This window comes from Lycorma delicatula, chromosome 7 (assembly GCF_047948215.1).
Source record: "Lycorma delicatula isolate Av1 chromosome 7, ASM4794821v1, whole genome shotgun sequence".
In the NCBI taxonomy this organism is placed as follows: Eukaryota; Metazoa; Arthropoda; class Insecta; order Hemiptera; family Fulgoridae; genus Lycorma; species Lycorma delicatula.
This window is the reverse complement of record NC_134461.1, coordinates 41,979,992-42,000,395: the sequence shown is the minus strand read 5'-3', so window position 1 is coordinate 42,000,395 and position 20,404 is coordinate 41,979,992. Positions and strand designations below refer to the sequence as shown.

At 28.6% G+C, this 20,404-nt stretch overlaps 2 protein-coding genes across 2 annotated transcripts in view; both read left to right on the top strand.

The window, feature by feature from the left end:
- The window catches only part of LOC142327770 (sodium/potassium-transporting ATPase subunit alpha-like), an 89,690-nt gene extending 81,331 nt beyond the window's left edge, over positions 1–8,359 (top strand). Inside the window, exon 2 of the mRNA XM_075371091.1 lies at positions 2,913–8,359. Within this exon, the coding sequence (XP_075227206.1) occupies positions 3,268–6,318 (3,051 nt within the window). The 5' untranslated portion in view covers positions 2,913–3,267 and the 3' untranslated portion in view covers positions 6,319–8,359. The remainder of the gene's footprint in view (positions 1–2,912) is intronic.
- A 2,890-nt stretch (positions 8,360–11,249) lies between these two features.
- Positions 11,250–20,404, top strand: part of LOC142327821 (protein obstructor-E-like) — a 114,904-nt gene continuing 105,749 nt past the window's right edge. Inside the window, exon 1 of the mRNA XM_075371159.1 lies at positions 11,250–11,381. Within this exon, the coding sequence (XP_075227274.1) occupies positions 11,288–11,381 (94 nt within the window). The 5' untranslated portion in view covers positions 11,250–11,287. The remainder of the gene's footprint in view (positions 11,382–20,404) is intronic.

Here is a 20,404-nt window from a genome sequence, read left to right as displayed (position 1 = left end):
ACAAACAAAACAAAAAAAAATTGTAAATCGTTTAAAGTTGAAAGTTATTTTTCTAATCTCTTAGTTTAGGCCTAGTCCAGATAAAATAAAGGTCAGTTTTAATAGCGTTATTTGTTTACTATATTTCATTGTTAATAGCTTGATATCAATGAAACTACTGACAGTTTTCCGATATGAATAATATTTCTATAATATTTTTAAATTTTGGTATTTAAAATTTTTGAACGTTATGAATATTTAGTACTTTTATAACAATTGAATACTAGATAGTGGATACCGGTATTCTTTGGCGGTTGGGTTTCAATTAACCACATCTCAGGAATGGTCGACCTGAGACTGTACAAGGCAACACTTCATTTACATTCATACATATCATCCTCATTCATCCTTTGAAGTTTAATACCTTACGGTGGTACCGGAGGCTAAACAGAAAAAAAGTAGTACCTTTATAACTGCTTATTTAGTTTTTATTTTCTCTGTACTTTGTTAATATTACAAAAATAAATAATAAACACCAAAATGCCCTGAAAATTTGAAATTTGAATACAGTTTTTAAAAATATTAATGTAGGCTGAAACACGAAAAAAAATGTCTAATGGAAAGGTCCGATAATAGGGAATCAAAAAAGAACTTCTTTAAAATAAGATACATATTTATATTCACACGCGCGCACGCGTGTAAGTAAGTAAGGGAAAATCATATACCTTGATAATTAACCTTTTTTTCAAATTAAAATTAAATATTTAATAAATGTATACAAAGTTCTGCTGATTAGAGATCACAGTAATGTCTATTATTTTAAGATCATATCTTTTTTATGTAGATTAATCTCATTTCGGTAATTTTATTTAATAATATTTACGTACCAAGTAGACTTTAAACCGGTTATTCTTTGATGAATTTTTTTTTTTAATTCACCAAAGTAGAAAAATGAGTTATTCACCTTAGGGAAAAATGAGTTATAGTTATTCACAAGTAAAAAGGAGGCTATTCTGTTTTTTTTTTAAATTTATAAGTCATTAATCCCATAATTTGAAGAATACAGAACAATTATCTTAACTAGCCACGCATCAAAAATCTTAACTAGATTCTGTACAGAAGAACTGAATGGAGGGTGGAAGAAGTGTTAGGAAAAGACCAATTTGGTTTCAGAAAAAGTATAGGGACAAAGATAGCAATTTTAGGCCTTAGATGAATAGTAGAAGGAAGAGTAAAGAAAAACAAACCAACATACTTGACATTTGTAGACCTAGAAAAGGCATTTGTTAATGTAGACTGGAATAAAATGTTCAACATTTAAAAACAATTAGGTTTCAAATACTGAGACAGAAGAACGATTGCTAATATTTACAGGAACCAAACAGAAAAAATAATAATTGAAGAACATAAAGAAGCCGTAATAAGAAAGGGAGTCCGACAAGGATGTTCCCTATCCCCGTTACTTTTTAATCTTTGCATAGAATTAGCAGGTAATGATTTTAAAGAACAATTTAGATCCGCCGGAGTAACAGTACAAGGTGAAAAGATAAAGATGCTACGATTTGCTGATATAGTAATTCTAGCTGAGAGTAAAAAGGATTTAGAAGGAACAATGAACAACATGGATGAAGTCCTACGCAAGAACTACCGCATAAAAATAAACAAGAACAAAACGAAAGTAATTAAATGTAGTAGAAATAACGAAGATGTACCACTGAATGTGAAATTAGGAAGAGAAAATATTATGGAGGTAAAAGAATTTTGTTATTTGGGAAGTAGAATTACTGAAGATGGATGAAGCAGGAGAGAGATAAAATGCCAAATAGTACAGGCGAAACGAGCCTTCAGTCAGAAATATAATTTGTTTACATCAAAAATTAATTTAAATATCAGGAAAAGATTTTCGAAAGTATATGTTTGGAGCGTAGCTTTATATGGAAGTGAAACTTGGACGATCGGAGTCCCTGAGAAGAAAAGATTAGAAGCTTTTGAAATGTGGTGGTATAGGAGAATGTTAAAAATCAGATGGGAGGATAAAGTGATAAATGAAGAGGTGTTGCGGCAAATCGATGAAAAAAGAAACATTTGAAAAAATGTAGTTAAAAGAAGAGACAAACTTATTGGCCACATATTAAGGCATCCTGGGATAGTCGCTTTAATATTAGAGGGAGAGGTAGAATGAAAACATTGTTCAGGCAGGCAACGTTTGGAATATGTAAAATAAATTGTTAGGGATGTAGGATGTAGTGGGTATACCGAAATGAATTGAATAGCAATAGATAGGGAATCTTGGAGAGCTGCATCAAACCAGTGAAATGACTGAAAACAAAAAAAAATCCCATAACAAAAAACCCGGTTAAAGACGACATGAAATGTCTCTACTAAGCAGCGTAATAATTGTTTTTATTAAATTAACAATAAGCATACTATTTTAGATAAAAGTATTACCGAAACAAAACTAACGTACGCGGGAAAAGGGTGTATCTAAAAATTTCTTATAAAGTTTAATTTTGGATTTTCATCCGTTAGTTAAACAACGTAATTTCCAAACAAAACAAAAATTACAATTTATTTGTTTAACTACTATGCGTTTATAAGAATTCGTAAAGACAAAATTAAATTTATAAACACATTACATAAAAAAAATTAAACTCCTTCATCTTGATTTAATGAAATAAGATAAAAAAGATTTTTTTAAATATTTACTTGAGAATTATTAGAACTATTCACTGTACAGAACATTTCCATTAAAAATAAAAATAAAAAATTCGATACCGATGTAAAAAGAATTTATACTGGTATTTTCTAGTATTCTTCCTACCCATTTAAAAAAAAAAACAACAGAAAAACATTATAACATTTTATTACATAAAAATGTAATTTTTTTTAACGCAATGAAAATGTTTTAATAATGATTTTTTTTTCATTTACAGGTCCAGATATGTGTATTTTGTAGAATTTGGGTCATCATTAATTGAAGATGACGAGGCCCAAATTCTTTGTGTTATTCAAGTTGCCAGTCATCTGATGCACTGAGTTCTCAATTTGAAGGTCGTATAACTTGAATTAATTTCACGTCTTCTGACATCAGAACATTTTCTACAGTGTTTACGTCAATTTAAAACGTATTTGTAAAGACTATAATGTTCTTAATACTTGTTCGTATATTTTCCACTTCGATATTATGAGAAATTTTAAACGTATATTTCTTTAAATTAAAGAAAGTATAACTTATAATAGTCGAATTATTTTCTGTATGCGTGATAGTTAATTTACATTAAATTCAAAATGCCTGCGATGGATTTAATGGTATCTACGTTATCCCTAGCTATCGATAGGGAAAAATCTAGGGAGGATGCTAGGGCACAAAAATTGGACAATTTAAAGAAAGAGATTGAAATAGAAGATCACAAACTTCCCTTACCGGAATTCTATCAGAAATACCAAACGAATCCGGAAAAGGGTTTAACCAGTGCACAAGCTAAACAGATTCTCGCAAGAGATGGACCAAACAGTCTGACTCCTGAAGCGCAGGTTCCGTTTTGGAGAGTAATGGCAAAACATTTATTCCAAGGGTTTTCTATATTATTGTGGATCGGTGCCGTTCTTTGTTACATAGCTTATTTTATAGAATTTACGATCTCTGAAGACGCTCCTAAAGATAATCTGTATCTCGGGATTGTTTTAGCGGTCGTCGTTATTCTCACAGGTATCTTCTCTTATTCTCAAGAAGCAAAAAGTTCAAAAATCATGGATTCGTTTAAGACGATGGTGCCGCAATACGCTAACGTTCTTCGGGACGGACAAACGAAAACGGTGCTATCTGCGGAACTCGTCAAGGGCGATGTAGTTTTTGTGAAATTCGGCGATAGGATACCGGCCGATATAAGGATAATCGAAAGTCAAGCTCTTAAAGTCGATAACTCGTCTTTAACGGGCGAATCAGAGCCTCAGGCCAGGACTATTGAGTGTACGAACGATATCGCATTAGAAACGAAAAATCTCGCTTTTTTTTCGACTAATGCGGTCGAAGGAACGGCAAAAGGAGTAGTAATTCTAACCGGTGATTCAACGGTAATGGGTAGAATCGCCGGTCTTACGTCAGGTTTAAAGACCGGAGAAACACCGATCGCTAAGGAAATTCATCATTTCATGCATATTATATCTACCTGGGCGATATTTTTGGGGATAACATTTTTTATTATGGCTTTTGTTCTAGGGTACGAATGGATAGACGCTGTAATATTTCTAATCGGTATAATCGTCGCTAACGTGCCGGAAGGATTGCTTGCGACAGTAACAGTCTGTTTGTCCTTAACGGCGAAACGAATGGCGTCAAAAAATTGCGTAGTTAAACACTTAGAAGCCGTCGAAACATTAGGTTCGACTTCTTGTATTTGTTCTGATAAAACCGGAACGTTAACGCAAAACAGAATGACGGTAACTCATTTAAGTTACAACTTAGATATTATGGAAGTCGATTATTTTAAAGATCCGACAGGAGTATTAGATAGAGAAACCGAAGAATATAAAATATTATACAGAGGAGGATGCTTATGCAGCAGAGCTGAATTTATTCCTGGCCAAGATAACATTCCAATATTAAAAAAAGACGTTATGGGAGATGCCTCTGAAGCCGCGATATTAAAATTTTCAGAATTAGCGGAAGGTGATGTTATGGCTTTTAGAAAACGTTACAGGAAAGTATGCGAAATTCCATTTAATTCCACTGATAAATTCCAGCTGTCGATTCACGTAATGCCGGATACCAACAAGCACTTGCTGGTAATGAAAGGTGCTCCGGAAAGGATCATGGAACGCTGCACGACCATTAGATTAGACGGTGAGATAATAAATATGGATGATAAAATCCGAGAAGAAATAGAACTTATATTGGAACAATTAGGAAATTACGGAGAGAGAGTTCTAGGTTTTTGTGAACTACAACTCGGTAGCGATTATCCTTTGGGTTTTAAATTTGTTACGGAAAAACCAAATTTTCCTATGAAAGGCTTATGTTTCATCGGACTGATGTCGATGATCGACCCACCTAGACCGGCAGTACCGGATGCGGTAGCAAAATGCAGAACGGCCGGTATAAGAGTAATTATGGTAACGGGTGACCATCCGATTACGGCTAAGGCTATCGCTAAATCGGTCGGCATCATATCTGAAGGATCGGAAACGTTAGAAGACATCGCAAAAAGGAGAATGGTACCGATACAAACGCTGGATCCGCGAGAATCGACGACGATAGTGATACAAGGTTCACGGCTGAGGGATATGAGCACTGAAGAATTAGAACACATTTTAAGAACTCATAAAGAAATAGTGTTCGCTAGAACTTCTCCGACGCAAAAACTTCATATCGTCGAAGGCTGCCAAAAATTAGGTGCGATTGTCGCCGTTACCGGGGACGGAGTTAACGATTCTCCTGCTTTAAAGAAAGCAGATATAGGAATAGCTATGGGAATAACAGGTTCTGACGTGTCAAAACAAACGGCCGATATGATTTTACTCGACGATAACTTCGCATCGATAGTTACCGGAGTCGAAGAGGGTAGATTAATTTTCGATAATTTGAAGAAATCAATAGCTTATACTCTGGCGTCAAATATCCCTGAAATATCTCCATTTTTAATGTTTATCGTAAGCGGCATACCTCTTCCGCTAGGCGTAGTAGCCGTTCTGTGTATCGATCTGGGAACGGACATGTGGCCTGCGATTTCATTAGCCTACGAAAAACCGGAATCGGATATCATGCGGAGACACCCGAGAAATCCTAGGAAAGACAAATTGGTGACGAGGAAACTCATATTTGTCGCTTACGGTCAGATAGGTGTGATAGAAGCCGCGGCAGGATTTTTCTCATATTTTGTCATTATGGCGCAAAGCGGATGGTGGCCGAGACATCTGTTCGGTATTCGTAAAGCGTGGGATTCAAATTCCGTGAACGATCTGGAAGATTCATACGGACAAGAATGGACGTACGCTAATAGAAAAGTCCTTGAATATACGTGTCACACGGCGTTTTTCATAGCTATCGTGGTCGTACAATGGGCGGATTTAATTATTTGTAAAACAAGATATAATTCCATCGGCCATCAAGGTATGAACAACTGGGTTTTGAATTTCGGAATGGTATTCGAAACGTTAGCGGCTTGCTTCGTTTCCTACTGTCCCGGAATGAGTGAAGTTCTGAAAACGTATCCTGTACGATGGGAGTGGTGGTTACCGGCCGTACCGTTTGCGATTGTAATTTTCATTTACGATGAATTAAGGAAACTATGGATGCGACATCATCCGGGCGGCTGGGTCGAAAGAGAAATGTACTATTAAATATAGCGTCTGTGTATGAGTGTGTGTGAGCGTGAACGTAATTACAAAATGTACTATAACGAGAAAAATCTCTACAAACTCTTTATTATATGTATAAAGAATATATACAAAATATGTAATTATATGTATTCTTATATATTCTATCCTGTACCGGCGTTTAAGACAGGAACGTAGTTAATTATTAAGTGACAATATGTATGGGTGCATCTCTGAAAATATAAACAAAAAAATAGGAATATATAATACACAATTAGCGATTAGTTTAGATATAATAAGGGTTAACTTAATTTTGTTAAATACAATTTTTCTTCAGTTAATAAAAAAATTATTTATAAAGAAAAAATTTTAATCTTAAAAAGTTGTTTTAAATGTATCGAATTAATTCAAAAACTATTAATTAATATGTTTTTTACATCTATTTTTAATTATATCAAGTTCTTTAGGGTTTCTAAGGACAAAAAATTATCGAATACTGAATAAAATTCAGTATTAAAATGTATTTACTTTTATTTTTTTTAATGAGTTGTAAATGTTCAATAAAAATTTATTTATGAAATAAATTATATAATTATTAAATTTACTTATTTTATAAATATTTTTTTCATTATAAAAAATACATACAATAAAACATTTTATAATTTAAATAAATATGGGCAGGACCCATTCGAATTACGAAAACATTTGGGTATGAGAAAAGATAATCTGCAAGTTCATTTATAAAATAAGTTTATAATCGCTTTTCTACATAAAGTTTAATAGTATGCATAAATTTCTGCATCAAATAATTATCTGAAAAAACTATATTAAAAAAAATGAATAAATTTAATTTTTAATATATATATTCTTTCCTGCTTTAACTTTAATGTTGAAAAATGAAACACCTCGTTGCATGGTGTGTTAACACTTAAATAGGTTTTGTTTACTAAAATAAATAAATACATTTCTAATGTTATCCTACTTTTTTTTTAAATCGATCTTAAAATTATTTCGATATTGGTATTATTACAAATTAATTATTTTACTTTTAATGAAAAAAGATTTTAAAAAATGTATTAACATATTTTTGGGATTTTTAAATTTCTCGTACAAAAAATGTTAGGTTTTATTGTGTATGTATTAAAATATGGATGAAATATTCAATGTTATTTTTTTATAATTTTAAAAGTTTATGGTATTCTGTAAAAAAAATTGTACTACAATATTCGTATAGATTAATCAGAAATTAAATTATATTAAGATGTTAAATAATTAGACTATATTATAAAGTTTAAATCAAGGTAGAAAGGAAAAATATTTGTAAATATTATTACAATTAATTAATTTAACCTCAGTGTTCACGAAAGTTATAAATATATACATAAAAAAAAATTATACATATTTTGTCTGTTATAAAATAATACGGAATATTTTTGTTGAGCGATTAATAAAAAAATTATGTTGAATAAAGATGAAAAGTGCTTAATTATTAAACAGAATACTTTTATGTGCTTTAAATAGAAAATTAATGTGCCTCTGTTCAACAAAAGCCTTAGAAAAATAATAGAAATAGTTACAAAGAAAATAAATATTTTGAAACAAATTTATTAATGTTCGTTATTAATGTGTTTATAAAAAAAAAAAAACACCTACTATTGCAGTATAGATATACATTTTAGTAATAATTTTTAAAAAACAATAGACAATTAAATAACGTACATATTAATATACTGAAGAACTTATAAAAAATTTAATTAAATCTGTTCCTAAGTTGTTTTTGTTTGTTTGTTTTGTTTAGATTTGTACTTATTTATTTTTTATGTTATAAGTTTTCCAGGTTTTTTTTTTGTCATAGTTTTAGAATAATTATTACATTAAGAGTACTTGTAAATATAATTATAACTTTTTTGGGTTTTCTAAAAAAAAGAAAAAATAATTTAAATAAAATATGTTAATTAATTTTAGTTCAGTGCTTGTAGAATCTGTGATTTACTGCCACGTAAAGAAAAAAAATTGCGATTTTTGTCTTTAATAATGAATACCATAAATCAATAAATAATAATAAATAAATGGTTATTGTTAATAATTGTTAAATTTATTTCAACCTTTAATAAATTAATTTACAATTTAATTTTTTTTTTTAATATTATTATTATAACGACACAGGAACTTTACAATCTGTTGAGCAAGATAATTAAACAATATGTAAATATGATTAAGTTGCCACAGACCCTGTGGCAGGCTTGTGACAGTTGCCAGGCTTAAGACTTAATAATGAAATAGAAGAGCACTCTGAAATAGAAGAACATAAAGTCACCTAATTGAAACGATAAGGTAAACCAAGAATATTATTCCTCAGCAATCTTGAAAAATCAATGATCGTTTTAACTAATGACCGCCAAATAATTCGGTTGCCGATCCAAACGATTTTGAGGCTAACCACAGAGATTTCCTGCCGAACGGTTCGCAACTTAAGATCATTTTATATATAAGCCTATTACTTATGTACCAGGGTATGTTGATCATTTACCGCAGTGATTTTTTTTGGAGCGTTCAAGTATATCAATACTAGAGTTGCACGCTGTACCCCACAATTCAAGTCTGTAAATCCAAACAGGCTTCAAAACGAATTTAAAAATCAATAATTTACTTTCTGCTGAAAACCGAGATCTACGTCCTACTAAAAATGACATCGATATGTAAAAAATAAATTAAAAAAATATGCATTGCAGTATATTCATCCGGCCGAGTGTGAAACAGAATGCTGTATTCTCCGCTAGTGTTCGAATACAATGTTAGTCAATTATTTTTAATCAACTTCTTTAGTGAAAGCGAATGAAATCTGTAGTTACAGTACAGTAAAGCTGTAAATGCAAATACTTTTTCGTTAATCAAGCTACACAAAAAGTATTTAGAAAAAATGTTCTCGTATTAGACCTTTTTGTCTGATCACGCACAGTGGCATAATTATACAGTACATAAAACTACGCACCGCCATTTTACTTTACGTTTTAATTTTATTATGACTTGGCATTTTGCACACGTATAACAAAAATAAAGAAGATAAAAATAAAATTACAGGTTAAAAAATGTTATACCTTTAGCAGGAATAGAACTTGAGACAAGATAATATAGAAGTGCAAACATGATAATAATTACTTCATCGGCATTTGTTATTAAAATTATAACAACTACAAAAGTAATAAATAAGGAAATTTTTTTTCTTTGAAAATGAGTAATAAAAATATGATATTGATAACTGTAATAATTCACTTCCTATTTTCCAGTAAGGAAACAAGTATATTTTTAGAAATAATAATCAATTCTTTTTTTAAATTTTCTGATAAAAAGAAATAATACAAGACTGTTTTTTTTCCTATTTTCAGTATTTCTTAATAAACCAAACCTTTAAGAAATGCATCTTGTTTAGGAGTGAAGAATGAATAATTGTATTTTTCACTAAGTAGATCTACTACAATATACTGGTTATTGAGAATGAAAGGTCATTTTGGGAGGAATTTTATCTAGTTATTGTAAAATATTCTCTTCCTTCATGAACCTACGATTATTTCATAATATTGAATATTACTCGATTATACCGTTATTATTTTAAGTTATTTTTTATCCAAAAAATTCAAGAATCGAGACAAATTTGAGGGTGGATTAACTAACCAAAATGAAAAATATTAAAAAAACACCGGTGACACTGTTGTATTGATTCACAAAAAAATTCTGAATATCATGAATTTATTAGTAGAAGTGAGGTTTATTTTAAAAATGAATAAGAATAATACGAATTTTAATGAAATGTGATAGAAAGAAGGATAATGAGGAATTAAATATTTAGATAGATAAGTATACTGCATCAGTATACTTAGTAACTAAATTTTGCTATTTTGGGAGTAGAATTAATAAAGTTGTTCGAGATAAGGTAGAGACTAAAAACAGGTAGGTACTAGGATAGCTTCTACCATCTAATATAGATTAATTTTTTTTTTTTAATTTCAACGTGCAATGTGTAACTTTCTAGTAGCAAAACGTAGTTAAGAGAAAAAGACAGGAAAAAATAGATTTGGTGTAAGAAAAGAATACAGAAGAATTGAAGAAATAAGATGGATCGATAAAATACAAAATAAAAAGAAAGAAGTCTGCGATAGATTCTTTGTAAAGAAAAGAACTAGATTAGTGGACAGGTAAATCTGGAAATAGAATCTCCAGAATCTGGAAATAGAATAGAACAGAATAGAATCTCTAGAATCTAGAGGTAGAATCTGGAAATAGAGGTAAGTACGTATAGTAAAACCTGTGGAGGAAGAAAAAGATATAAATTTATAAAACAGCTATCACGGAACGTAGGATGTAATAATTATGCTGAGGTTAGATTAGTACTATACAAAAAAGAATAGAAAATAAAATCAACCTGTCAATGATGATGACTCAAATGGGCTACATATATATTTACGCTGAGAAAGAAGTATAAAAGACTTCATTAAGAGAAATACGATTTTAATAATTATTTCTGAAAACATTTTACTCTTCGGAAAGAGGTTCAACTTAGTTAAAAAGTAATAAATTTATGGGTTTCTACTAAACAGCAATTGAAGAGCACAAAACTAAATTTATATCCCACATTCAATAGGGAATATAAACACGCTTATTTGTATGTTTCCTAAATTAAAAAAATCTAAGATTCAATTCTCAGGTTCAATTCTTAAGTATAAAATCAATTTTATTGCCGAGGCTTTTTTGTAACAATAATATCTTTTATGTAACATGAAGATATCGCAATCGAAAAACGAAATACGATCGAATAAATTATTTAAAGTATCGCTTTGGTTTTTTCTTTTTAAAAAGGAAAAAATAATTTAAGAAGTGAAGTACCGGTGCGGGGCCAGTTAGTTCGAGCAGGACGTAACAAAAACAGTGCAGTAACAACAGTACAGTAACTAACTGGTTGTTAAAGTAACTGGTATAAAGACAAGCGCAAGGTCGTATGCTTCAGTCAAGAGCAGACTGTACTGCCATGAAGAGCAACAGGACATCTACAACAACGCTCCTATCGATCGTTGCAGCAATCGCCCTTATTGGTGAGTACAATAAACTGGGTAAGAGACTTTAACGCTTACAATTTTAGTCTTACATTTATTAAGAAGTATATTTATAATATAACTCGTCAGGGAAGATTTTAATTTTATCCTTTTATACACTATTATTTAAAACCTAATTATTTTTTTAATTAAACAGTAGATTTTATCGGCCGATTTATTACCAAAATATATAAAACTAAATTAGAAAACAATATAGTGAAGTAAGGAAGTAATTAAATTTTATATAAAGATATAAATTATAAGTATATGAACAGTAGAATAAAATCCTGTTCGCTGACGTAATAACATTTGTAGCTATTTTTTTTTTAATTTTGCAGAATTTTTATCCCAAATTAAAACGATAAATAAAGAAAACTATTGCATAAATTTTAATGGAAGAGTAAATTAGCAGTTAATAAACTAATATGAATTTAATCAGTTAATAAATATATGAATATTACTAAAATATAAAATTGAAATTTAATTAAAAAGGGGAAAAACTACTTATAAATTCAAATAAAAATGATAGTTAAATTTTAAAATATACATTAAATGGTTTTTTTTATTTCCTTACATAAAAGCTCAAATTTTTTTTTTATAATGCATACTAAATAAAATATTATACTTTTTTTAATAAACGGAATAAAGAAAGATTTTACCTAAAACAAAAAATTACTCCTATAAGATTAATATTTAAACGTAGTCTCAAAAAATACATTTATGGATCTTATCTGGGATTAATACGTATACAAAAAGTTAAATACAATTTAATTTCTTCCAATTTCTCGTACTAATGAGGTTTTTTTTTTATAATGTAAACCATATATCTAAGGGGCAATTGAATAACATTTTTGAGTTAGAGAAGTAACCCCAAGAAAAAACTGGTTTATTGATTATTGGGTTATAATTAAAATAATAAAAATATAAAACTATTTTATTCCTACGAGGGCAAACTACCAAATAGTAATTCAAAACTCAGATGATGGAATGCCAATCTAACTTTTAATACACCTGGTGGTTTTGATATTAATTATCAAACAAGATTAACGAATGAAAAACACTTTTTTGTACGAAGGTAAACATAAATAAAGCAAAAAAAAAATTAAAATTTTATTTAAATTAAAAATATAATTGTTTCGCCAAAAATCATAAAAGGAAAAACGACTTAACCTATCTTTGTTGATGTGAAGACAGAAATTTGATGTCGATGCGAGTAGCCTGCATTATGTTGCCTCTACCCTTTAAAAAGATTATTTTAATCTTAATATTAGCAATTCATTAGAAAAATATTAATAAATAATTATTTGTTAAACTTATTTTTTAAATATTTTTCTATTAAAACAAGCCGTTTTTTTATTTTTTAAAAAGAAAAAATGGTGTTAAACATATGTTAAGATTTATTTAATTTGAAATTTTCACTAAATAAGTTAAATTTTTATATTAAAAAAAAAAAATCAGAATTAAGAGGAACTGTTACTTTTGTAGAGGATTCTTTAACTAACGTTCTTCAAAGAAAAAAAAGACGCTAAAATAAGAAAAAGAAAATTTGCAAAAATAATTTTTGCATTTTATGTCCAGGGTATATAATTTTAAAAAAATTGTAGACATTTCTTGATAACTCTATGTATGGAGTATAACCTTTTGAAGATAATTAAACCGAAGGGAGATAAAGCAAAAAACAAATGTTTCAGTTTAAGGAGGTGGGGGTTGATTATTTTAAAAAGACTTTTTTGATTATTTATATATGCATTGCACGTAACTAATTTTCCTTTAATAAAATTTTATCTAAACCTCTGAAAAAATGGAAATTAGTTTTTTCGCTGTCTCCCTATCCCCTTAACAAATTTTGAAAAAAAGAAATTAATACGATCGATGATGCTCCATGTATAGAAATATTTGAGTCAAATTTTAAAAAAATCACTTCAGTTAAAAGTAGTGCGATACACATATGTACAAACATACATATGCTTTTTTGGTTTAGAACATTGATTTTCAAACTTTTTCGCCCAGCGCCCACATTAAAAATAAAAGATTTTCTAGCGCCCTCCAAAATATTTAATTTTACCATCTGTTAAAAAAAAATAATTGCAAATGCTGTTTTTAAGTTGCGCTCTTAAAAATAGCATTTAAAAACCCCTATAATTTCCTTGCTTATTTGTATCAATACGTTGCTTAGATCGGGAGATATGCCGCATTAAAGAAAAAAGTAGCCTTTTCTCTTTTAAGTGGAATATTTCGGTTCAGAAATATCGTAGAGATACATGGAAAAAGAGAAATTAAAGCTAAAGTCTTAGATTTTAATGGAGTTTATTGAAAACCAGATTTCTTTTTTTAATTTGATGATTTTTGACATCTGAAGCATACTGCAAAAAGTAGAGTATTTAAGCTTTTTTTTTAATCGTCTCTCTAAATCTCTTGGATGCACAGTTAAAGTAGTTTGAATACAATAATTTTTTATCATAAAATATAGGCCCCTTTAATTTTTTTTGTACTGGTATAGAAGCTATTTAATTTTAAATATCAGGAAAACATAATTTTTTCTCCTTTTTTAATCAGCCATCGTCTTCCTAGACCTCTTGAACGCCCCCAATTTTCTGTGGGCCTCCAGGCCCACAGAAAGGGCGTTATCGCTCACTCTGAGAACGAATTTTCTAGATGAACTAGTTGAACCCTAAAACAAAAGATTTGTAAAATACCCGATTTTTGATACGATAAACATACTTCCCCCTTTTATAACTATTAGCTATTAGCCACCCTATATTCGCCTGAAAACTAAAAAGATTGGAACTTAAATTATCTGCATTATATTGTGGCGTCAAAAATGTTTTTACAAAAAATATAAAAACGGGTTTCTAACTGCCCAAAACAAAACATTTATTGTTTGAAAAAAAAATGAAATCCTTTTAAGTTCTTTAAACAATATGTTACTTAAGAAGCGGAAACAAAAAAAAAAATAACTTTTAACTTTTCATATTTAATAAAACTTTAATAAAAGAACTGATATCTGTAATTACACGACGAGATAATATATCGAACGATTGAAAAAATTAAAAATTCTTGTAAAAATAATTTTTACCAGGAAAAAATTTCATAATGTATAATTTTTATTATGTAATTTACAGGCATTATAATAATATATTCATTTTGCTGTTCGGATTATTATAGCATGAAACTTACTCAACTTGAAAATTCATGACGTAATATTAATACGTATATTTATTACATTAACAACTAGGTCAGTGTTTAGCTGAATATTCTTATTATACTTTAATAAACATAATACTATAAGCATAAAAAATTCTACTTGATTTTTAAATTTTAAATTAAATAACCGAATTTTATTACATTAATAAAAAAAATATCGACTCGTTATAGAATTATTGAAATGAATAAGAATTTTAAGAAAATCTTCCAGTGAATAACAGAATAAGAGTAATTATTATTTTTATCTTCCATTGTTCTCAGATAAATATAACGGACCGTAAAATAAATAATCTATTTTTAAATTAAGAAGAAAAATATTTCTAAAAAAATGATTCATGTAGAACAAAAGTAAATATATTATTTAAAATAAAAAAAATAAATTTTGCAATCTTAATACTTTTCTCTTGTAATATCACAAACAAAAAATTAGTAATATAAATTTATTAAAATCTTTTTCATATAAAACTAGTAAATTGATTAGTAAACAACAAAACAAACAAGAATTTTAATCGAAGAATATTGTTGTTCCCACCAAGTTATTTAGGTTCCTTTCTCTTTTTCTTATTAATAATAAAAATACAGCTGGCCGCGTGACTACCATCCTTTCATCGTCATACTACGTATGGTAGTTTCATTCATACAAAAAAAAAAAACTTTTACTTCGTGACTCAAAATTTAATATTATTAGCATCTTCTTCGATGTAATCCAAACGTTAAGTCGTATTTTATACAAAATACAAAATTTATTAGAAAACTCACACAAACAGTTAAAAATAATAGTGTTGAATTTAATACGTAAAAGAATACGTTGGAGTAGATTCAGTCATAATTTCTTAAATAAATTTAAAAATCTGGTATGGACACCACATGACTTTCTTATAAGTCTATTAAAGTATATATACAATATTTTGTTTTTTAATGAAAAGTATATAACATTTTATTTCATTAATAATTTCTGATAATTTTATCATTTTTTTTTAATTGTTTTATTGAATTATTATTTATCGTGAAACCTTTTTTATAATCAGAAATTAATTTAATATATTGATTTACTAATTATTAATAAATCAATATATTTAAATATAAATTATTAATATAAATTTATTAATAATTATTAATAAATCAATATATTTAAATTAAAAAAATATATATAAAAAAAGGAGATGAAATCTGATTCGAACTGATGTGTCTTTCCCTGTAAGATCCAAATATTTCATTAATTAGAATTTTATTTGTCTGTAACTCTAGAACCAATGATAATAAGTACCACTCATGATATATCGTTGAAAAGCTCTCGTTATCGTTGAAACGAGGGTTTATTACTGCAGTAAAGAAAAAGTCCAAAATCCAATTAGTTTTAGATTTTGGGATTTTTTTTTGGTTCAGTCGATTGCAATCAAAAGGGGAGGTGCACAATCAGATGTTACTACAGTTCTAAATCAAAAATTTCAACATCCTACAGCTAATGGTTTTTAAGTTATGCGAAATACATACGTACAGACGTCACCCCGAAACTACTCAAAACGGATTCAGGGATGGTCAAAATGGATATTTCCGTTGAAATCTGAAAACCGAAATTTTTCGCGATCGCAATACTTCTTTTACGTCGTAAAAATACCTAGCATATTATTTAGAAAAAAAATTCAGCAATAATTTTCTAAAAGATGAATTATGAAGTAATCTAAAAATATTTATTGCCATTTTAAATACTTTATTAATTCTGTTTTTTTTTTCTTTTTAATATTCTTAACATTATTTAACAATTTAAAAAAAAAATTATTTCTTTAAAAAAAATTTGAAAATTACATTATTCAAAAGTTACAATAAAATGTTAAAATTATTATTGTAGTTTGGAAAATTATAGTTTTGCGTATACCTCTACAAGTAAAAACAATTTTCATTAAAAAAAATTCAGTTAAACAATTTAACCACCTACATATTGTACAATTTGGTTAGAAGGACGTCATAATCATCCAATGTCGAGTTTTTTCCTATAAAAATTAAATCATTTAAATTTGTTCATACGAGTGGAGATTCACAGACACAAACATACATGTGAATTTTCAGGAACGTTCCGGGGCGCCCGAAATTAGTTAATTAAATTGATTATTTTTAAAAAAGGTTTTTATAAATGTTGAATACACCGAATAGGCTTCAAGCCATTACGCGTTAGAATATGATAAGGATATTTTCAAGCGAATAAAAAAATGTCATTCTTGATCGGAATTTCAGACGATTTGGATAAAAGATTGAAAGGCCACCGCTCTGCCACAGATATCGGGTTGATTTCTGATATTATTAAGATCAAAAATTTCATTATTTTCGTGGTTCGTATGGAACAAAGTAATTCACCAGTACTTAGGTTTATCGTGTGTTCGAGAGGAAGTAGATCCATTTGCTAGTGAAGGGAGGGCTACTGCATCTTGATGAAACTGAGAGGACCCCGATGGGACGCCACGAAGAAGAAGGCAAGTCAGGGGGGCAGTCGACTGCCACGACACTCCGACATTCTTGCGCATAGCCTAACGGCGGAGGCCGGGGATGTTTAACAAGGTTGAAAAAAAAAAGATCTATTTGCAAATAAGTACAAAATAAGACTTAACGATCACGTAAACTATTTAACTGTACACTCTGGAAGATGTAAGGCGATTAAAGCGGGTACGTGTATCGGACCTAGGAACCTTTTCTTTCTTTTTCCTGTTTAGCCTCCGGTAATTACCTTTCAGATAATACTTCAGAAGATAAATGAGGATAATATATATATGAGTGTAAATGAAGTGTAGTCTTGTACACAGTCTCAGTTCGACCATTCCTGAGATGTGTGGTATGAAACCCAACCACCAAAGAACACCAGTATCCACGATAGTATTCAAATCCGTGTAAAAATAACTGACTTTACTAGGACTTGAAGGTTGGAAGTCTCGACTTCCAAATCAGCTGGGAAGACGCGTTCACTACTAGACCAATCCGGTGAGTTTGAACCTAAGAACCTATTAGTGATACTCAGAACGAGGCCTCTCTTCTTAAGTTGTGCATTATCAAAATATTTATGTTTTTGTTTATGATCATCTACGTTTCAAATATTATTTGTTCCTATGTTATCATTTTTCTTTTTACGTTATGGTTTTTTCGTAGTACTGGACATTATTGATTTCTAGTTCATTACTGGTTGGACATTATCAATGCTTACGCTACCTTTGATTTACGTTGATGTCTAGAATGGATTTAATTAAGGTACTGCAAGGGAAACTCCTTTATAACTTGATTATTGTAATGAAATTTACTTATTCTTTCTAATTTACGAAACCGATTTTAAATATAATTGGAGATACAAAAAAAAAACTATTTTGGTGTTTATATAACTGTAATTTTTGTCTTACAAAATCTCATAATTAAAAAATTATATATTAGGATACAGTTGCTTAGTAACAGAAACGTTATTTGTATTTAATTTAATTTTTTTTTTAATTATTTTGTAATGGGTGTCAGGTTTTTTTTGTTTGTTTCGCGTTTATTTCTTATTATACCGGCTTTGTAACTGTTAATAAAGTTCTATATTGATAGAAATTATAGAATAATTTCGACAAGTAGTGAGAATTTAAAAAAAATATTTTTTTTCATATTTAAAGAAAATTTGTCAGATTACTCTATAAAATTCGGAAGTTCATTGCACGGAAAATTGGCCTAATATTAGACCGTTGTTTTCCCTTATGAAACCGTGATGAAAAACAACGGTCCATTATTAATTTCTCTACTTGTTTAGAAAGAAGCAAAAAAGATAAATTAAAAAAGATTACTTCCTTCCTTTTTTCCTTACCCGTCTTTTCCTCTTCTTTCTCTTTCTTGATTTCTTTATCAGCGCTTCCTTTATACTTTCCATAGGCTATCATCTCTACCACGATATTCCATCACTTCTTTTTTAATAACTCTTCCATCATTTTACTGTATTTATCAATATATTCTCAGTATCCAATAAATATTTTTGATGCAGTATCGCTATGTATTCAATTAAATGGATTATATACATTTTATGCGTATTAATTTTAATAGTCTCCATTTTCACTTTAGAATTTTAATAATTTCCATTTTTGTTTTAAAAAGATGTTTCTTTGCTAGTCTATTTTATTTTTAAAATAAAATATAAAGTATTAATAAAATAATACCTAAAAATATTTAGTAACTTAAGAAATCGGAATCGAAAACAAATATGTTTGATAAAACATATCTTTGAATTTGATTACATAATTTTCAACCTAATTATTATCTTTCTAGTGAATTATTAATGTTTTATTCGCACTTATTTAAATGTTTAAAATACTTTAATTTTATAAAAATTGATATTGATCGACAAATATCATGAATATAAAATTAACTGATTTATCAAAACGTAAAATTATTATTCTTCTAATAAAATCTTTTAATTTACATATGTTTTATATAAGTATAGTAAATCTTTACTTGTATTTACATGTTCTAATAATAATGTGCTTAGATAATAGAGTTACGTAAAGTTTCTCGTACTTTGAAACACATGAATCATACTGATATAATAATAAATGTATGATTCATATGTCATATGATATTCATATATATAAAATATATCTCTTGTTATTCGCTGATATATAAATGGAAACGTATATTTAAAAAGTACGCGTTGACAATGGACTACCAGATCGACATAATTTCACAACTTTATGTTACGTAAAACCAGAAGATATAAAATTTTTTCTTAAAAACTAAATCTTTTCTATCATTTCAACTGTTTAAAATTCCTCCTTAAAATAGTATTGTAGTTTAATTATTTAAATTATTATAAATAAAAATTACTACTATAACTACTAGAAACAGGTTACCCCACATCTTTTTCCTTGACATAAATAGAGTAATATTATTTTATTTTTTGTAATATGTAATTAAATATAATAAAATTAATGAAAGGTGAAAAATTAATAAATGAGATTAAACTTTAAAGTATGAAATATGTTAAATAGTCATTAAAAAAAAAAAAACAGAATTCACTGGCATTCAAGTGTTAAGTGTAATTTAAATAATTATTTATTTAAAAACGTGGCAATGTGTTTACGAAATAATCCTGGAAGTATTTAAGGGCACTACAGGTTAAACAGGAAATATCTCACCCTTGGTCCAATTTTTAAAAAAGTTTATAAAATAAATTATTCGTTACACGAGTTGCTGTACCAAGTTTCATATTTATACGTTAACCCGTTCCAAAGTTATAACGAAAAATAGAACTCGACACCCGTACGTACATACCCATACACAGATTTCGCGAATAAGTTAATTCTATGTTCATGATACCATCATTAAATACTGAGTTAAATATTAATGATTTTTACATCATTAAATAAATAAATGGCATTATTTTTATGAGTCCTCAAAAGTTTGATAAAGAAAAATTTGTCAAAGTAACATATTAGTATTTAAGCCAGTAAATTAACATAATTTTATACACCGTTAAATTCTTCATCAATGTAGCATATTATACAGAATATAAGTGATAAAATCTTATATTAAGATAACAAAAAAATTGATTTTATACATTTTTTTTGTCTTCAGTGATTTGACTGGTTTGACATAGCTCTCCAAGAATCCCTATCTAGTGCTAGTCGTTTCATTTCGATATACCCCTTACATCCTACATCCCTAACAATTTGATATATTCCAAACGTTGCCTACCTGAACAATGTTTTCATTCTACCTCTCCCTCTAATATTAAAGCGACTATCCCAGGATGCCTTAATATGTGGCCAATAAGTTTGTCTCTTCTTTTAACTACATTTTTTCAAATGTTTCTTTTT